The 5,971-nt window shown below is 33.7% G+C and overlaps 1 protein-coding gene across 2 annotated transcripts in view; it reads left to right on the plus strand.

Moving 5' to 3' along the window:
- The window catches only part of LOC106877302 (FK506-binding protein 2), an 18,374-nt gene that overhangs the window by 563 nt on the left and 11,840 nt on the right, over nucleotides 1–5,971 (plus strand). Inside the window, exons 2-3 of one of the 2 annotated variants that reach the window (XM_014926170.2) lie at nucleotides 1,611–1,684; nucleotides 5,647–5,867. In XM_014926170.2, the coding sequence (XP_014781656.1) occupies nucleotides 5,653–5,867 (215 nt within the window). In that variant the 5' untranslated portion in view covers nucleotides 1,611–1,684; nucleotides 5,647–5,652. The remainder of the gene's footprint in view (nucleotides 1–1,610; nucleotides 1,685–5,646; nucleotides 5,868–5,971) is intronic. The other variant, XM_052966827.1, reaches the window with a different exon arrangement.

Here is a 5,971-nt window from a genome sequence, read left to right on the forward strand (position 1 = left end):
GACCAGGCTGTGGACTAGTATCAGATCAGGGTCATTTGGTGTTGGGCTACACCAAAAGAATGAATTTCAAAATTTTATTTCTATTTTGCAGACTATTGCAGCCGTCTACAAGGTATTTTTGCATTATGAATGCAATATATATGTATTAAATATGTAATAATTACATTACATATTATGCATGTTATTGTGTTCTGTCATACATATGATCCCCAAATGCATGGAAAAATTGTCTTACACGAATCCAGTCTGTGAAGCAAAAAAGGTTAGGAACCATTGATTTGAAGCATTCTAGCCATGGCTAAGTTGACTATTTAGTGTTAAGAGCAATTTGATTTAGATGAGATTTAGCTGTGATTTCTAGAAGGTCTAGCTTTTATGTACATATATCTCCTTTGTTGACTCATCTTTTCCATATGTTTGTAATGTTCCAGGGCAATTGTATCGAGGGTGCAGTTTCTGATTCTCAAATGCATGGTTCATGACCTGCTGATATGTTTATTTTTCTATATTAGATATAGTCTGTTACAAAATGCATCATTGGCACTAAATATTCCAGGGTTTTTAATAATTTCTTCATAGTCTTTTTGTGATGTGGTTCAGGATGGTAATTTTTTGTTTGTACATCAGCATCAAACAAAGATGAGACTCATTACTTTGTGAGACAGAAAAGAGAATCTACTCACTTATATATTACTGAACAAAATCAAATATCAATTCAGAACAGTTTCATAGTATTAGTACCTAATTTGAGAGAGAAATTGAAATAAATATATAGATAAATAGATAGACAGAGAGAGAGGGAGAGAGAGAGAAAGAGAGAGAGAGAGAGAGAGAGAGAGAGAGAGAGAGAGAGAGAGAGAGAGAGAGAGAGAGAGAGAGAGAGAGAGAGAGAGAGAGAGAGAGAATACTCATTATTGTGTAAACATTAATATGCTTACTCAATAATATCTAATCTTAAACCATTGGTTACAAATGTATTGTTTGACCGTATTGGTAAAAGAGTGTTGATTCAAAGTTGCAGAAAAGTAACACAAAGAGGTGCCAGGGGATGTGATGATTAATAATAATTGTTTCTGCAACAGGCACAAAACCTGAAACTTTAGAGGAGAGGCTAGTCAGTCACATCGGCCCCAGTGCTTAACTGGTGCTTCTCTTTTTTACCCCGAAAGGATGAAAGGCAAAGTTGATCTTGATGGAATTTGAACTCAGAATATAATGACTCAGAAGAAATGCTGCTAAGAATTTTTGTTCGGCACAGTAACAATTCTCCCAGCTCATGGCCTAATGATGGTGAATAATAATATTAGGATTTTATGAGATTTCTTCATGTTACAGAGAGTAAAATGAAAAGTGTAAAACTGCAATAAAACATGACAAGACAGTAGATACTTATGATAAAATTCAGAAATATCAGGACCTAGATTGTTCTTGTGATAACTGGTACAACAACCAAACTGCTACCAAAGAGGCTGAAGGATATTGGAACTAAGGCGTCCGTTGTTGATCTGCAGAAAAGTGCCATCTTATATTCTGCAAGAATTGAAAAAACCTGTTATCACCAAACCACTAGATAGCATTCTTGCTAATTCAGCTGATCCTGTCTTTTTCAGCATTATTTCAAAATAAAATCAAAGACCCATAACATTCAAATGGTACCTGGACAAATTCCTCCAAGAAATACCAGGTAAATTACAGTTCCCTATGCATTTGGGCTATGATATCCTAAAACATGACTAATACACATACATACATACATACATACATACATATATATATATATATATATTTGAAGAAAGGCAACAAAAATGTATTAGGTTATAGCAGTATGTACGTTTTGTACAAACTTCATTTATTTATGTAGTGAGAACACCACATAAGAAGCTATAACCTAATACATTTTTGTTACTTTTCTTCAAATTTTATTCACCAAATCTCTTGATTTTGTTTTTGGTTTTTACCCTACCAAATTCTTGTGCCACAAACATTTTAAGTACCACTTTTAATCTTTTGATTAAATCTATATTATTATTATTATATACATATATATATATATATATAAAAGATGAAAAAGAAAAATGGAGATTGAGAAGTTAATAATTGTTACATGCATTCCCGTATATACACACTCATTTGTATCTAATTTTTACATATATAAAAATTCTTTCATGCATAGAGGCATGCATGCAGGCTTGCACATGCGTATAATTGCGTGTGTGCATATATATACATGCACACATGCATATACATGTACACATATACACGTAGACATGCATATTCTCTAGAATAACTATTGCTTAACCTTTTTCTCACACCGTCTCCAATGAAGGGATATATAAAATATCCTGGAAACAACTGTAAGATCTTCTCTTTATAAATGTTCTGAAATCTTTCACAGCCTTGGATTTTTATCTCATTCTGTAAATTTTTGATATATACGCATGCAAATATATGACCTATGTTGGACTCCTCATTCGCATAATCGCCGAACCTGGGGCTTGACTATAGTCTGTCCATAGCACTTACTCACCACTACCCGACACCTTTGGGTCTTCTTGACACCATTAACTCTCATAGCCTCAATATATATATATATATATATATATAGTGTGTGTGTGTATGAGTGTGAGTGTGTGCTTCTTTATTTCTCTGTTTCTCTTGTGCAACTCTCTGAATGAGTATGATAGGTTGGCAACCAGGTTGTGTTCGATATATTGACATACTTAGTCCTTTCAGCAAAATATTTCACACCCAATATTTTCTTGTTTGGTAATATCCTTGTAAATATCAGAGTTCTTTACAGTTTCATTTGATCATATGACTTGCTGATTTTACCAAACATAAAATCTATTACACAATTTTTTTTTGGTTGAAACCTCATTATTCATTTCCCCTCAATTTCTGTGGTTTGTTTGTGTTTATTAATATATTTTCCCATTTTTTGCTTTGCTTTGTTCATTGTCTTCTCTTTGGGGAGCCATCTTTTATTGAGACTTAATAAAAGGAAAATGGAAATATTTATGAAAAAAGTAACTGTGTTTTTAGCATCAATACCAGGAGGACATTTCAAAATGTTGAAAAATGTCCATTTGAAAAATTATGCATAATGAGAATTGCACTTCAAAAGCATTAAGTATTTATTCTTGAAGCAAAATTTTTTAATGTCTGAATGAATCATCAACAGCAACTATTATAATGATGATAATCATCATCATCATCATCATCATCATCATCATCATCATCATTTAACGTCTGCTTTCCATGCTAGCATGGGTTGGATGATTTGACTAAGGACTGGCGAACCAGATGGCTGCACCAGGCTCCAATCTGATCTGGCAGTGTTTCTACAGTTGGATACCCTTCCTATAATAATTTCACCTTATTTGCCATAAGGGCTTGTTCATCCAAAGAAAACTTATCATAAAGGGATTTCAAGATTTGTAGAGATACATACATATAATTATGAAAAAAAAATGTCATTCAATATATTGAATTTAGTCAAAATGCACAAAAATTCAAATAAATTAGAAATAAAAACAAATTGTAACAATGTACATGGGTAACAAACCATCAGCTAGATAAAATGAAAGTGGCCCATGACTCTAATTGCCTTGTAGATATGTTACAGCAATATGGAGACTGCCTAAAGTGTCTGTGAGCATCCTTTGTGTTTGTCTAGGCAAAAACTATACCATATCTTTAGGTAGGTTAATTTCAAGTTATTGAATTTCACCATTAGTCTTTCATCTCATCACCATTAGAATTCTCTCTATATTTCCTTCTCAATCTGCACTTCATCTTATTCAAAGCCAGTCATTACTTTTATCAGGGATTCGTTAGTGTTCTGCCACTTGTGAATCTCATACCTTCCAGAAGTGAGCTATGACACTCTTTTCTATATGTCTCACCTTCAGCTTAAGCTAATTCTTTCATTTTCATCTTTTGCATCTCTTTGATTTTCAGTCACAGTCTACCAACCAGTTCAAGCCTATATTTGATGGTAATCAATATGATTGATTGCTACAATCAAAATGAAGATCCTGGCACTGAAGATTTTCTTTTGGCAGCACCTGATGTCTGCTGTTGTTGTTACTAAGTCTATTTTTGTCTGCCCACCCCCTTTTTCTCTACTTTTCCTGTTTCTCTAGACATGAAGCACAGAGGTGGCTCTTACTGTCTCATGTATAGCAACTGAACTGAACTCTGTACTGTAGCATCAGACAAAATGCCTTCCTTTCTTTTGCTTCCAAAACAATGTGGTACAGTTCTGGAATAATTTTGCAGTATTCAGGAATGGGGGAGGTGAGGACCGGCATAGGGATTCGTATATGCATATAATTACACCAACACATTATTTCTGTCAGCTCTGCACTTATCTCTTGTGCCATAAATGTAATGATAAAGTGAAGATCAGTGTCTAAAACAATGGATTGATTGTACCCTTTGTGGTGTGCTTTCTCATACACTGCAGCATGAGGCAGCAGGCAAATGTGTGATGCACTACATCCACTCATCACTTAAATTTATCATTGATCTCAAAGACTGAATTCACACACCCATATGACTCTACCTTGGTTAATAGAGCAAACGTCATTTCACATACATTGGGCTGACCTTCCTTCAAGTGTGCCTTTGGAGGCCTAAGAAAGCCATCTCTGTATTTAGATGTATTTCTTGAACCAGAGGAGGGTACTATTATATTTCTTCCACTGTCTCTCCTCTTCTCAGATCTGGCCTATACAGGGTGATTTCTCTGATAAGTAATGCTAGCAAAACATTTACAATTGCATTTACTATTAATTTTATTTGAAATATTGATGCTTCTTTTTTGTTTTCATTTCTGGAAGCATAAATATTTGCTGTGTCTGCTTGTTCAAGTATATTCACTTTTTCCCAATATCTGACAATGCAATGGAAGGAGAGAAACAACAAAAGGTTGAGTGAATGAATGGGATAATAATAATTGGCACAGAAAGAATACAAGAAATGACTTACTCATATAGTAAGTGAATGTAGCATGTTGGCACAGAAAGAATACAAGAAAAGACATGTCAACCAAGGGAGAGTAATCCACTGGGATTTATATAGAAAGCTAGGATTTGAATATACTGATAAATGGTATGAACATGAACCTAGTAAAGTACACGAAAGTAAGAAATATAAGATGTTGTTAGACTTTAACATTCAGACTGAGAGAGTAATAGAAGCTAGGAGGTCTGATTTAATAGTAGTAGATAAACAGAATAAAAAGTGCCAGATGATTGACTTTACAGTCCCAAATGATGAGAAAAGCAAAATGAGAGGTAAAGAAAAAATAGCAAAGTACAAGAACCTAGCCATTGGACTATGGAAATGCGGGCAAAATATATCCCAGTAGTTATAGGTGCATTGGGAACTATCCCTAAATATTTGAACAGATGAATAGAGGAAATAGGCATAAAACATAGTATATCTCCAGAAAACAATGTTATTAAGGACAGCTAGAATACTTAGAAGGGTTCTTGGCATCTAAGGTTACTTGTTGTGACTTGATATTAGGAATTTCTCTTTTCCAACAGTCTAATCTGTTGTGTGTCTATGAATAGTGATGATAATAATAATAATAATAAAGCATTTATATGAGTTCTCTGTTTTTTGATCATTCTGCAGTTAAAAATGAAGAGGTTACTACAAAACATTATTCTGCCACTTGCTTTCCTGTGCTTTTTGGTGACACTATGTTATTGTGAAGAAAAGGAAGAACCCCTTGAAGATGTGAAAATTGAAATATTAAAGGAATCTGAAAATTGTGAAAGAAAAGTGAAACGAGGGGACAAGTTAAAGGTGAATTATAAAGGATACTTGGAGAACGGAAAAATTTTTGATGATTCGTAAGATTCATTTATTCATTCAATCTTCATTCTTTCTTTCTATTTTCTATCTTTATATCGTCCTTTCTGTCTTTCTGTTTATATTTTCCAGTTTATTTGTATGT

The sequence above is a fragment of the Octopus bimaculoides genome, chromosome 3 (genome assembly GCF_001194135.2).
Source record: "Octopus bimaculoides isolate UCB-OBI-ISO-001 chromosome 3, ASM119413v2, whole genome shotgun sequence".
NCBI classification, from domain to species: Eukaryota; Metazoa; Mollusca; class Cephalopoda; order Octopoda; family Octopodidae; genus Octopus; species Octopus bimaculoides.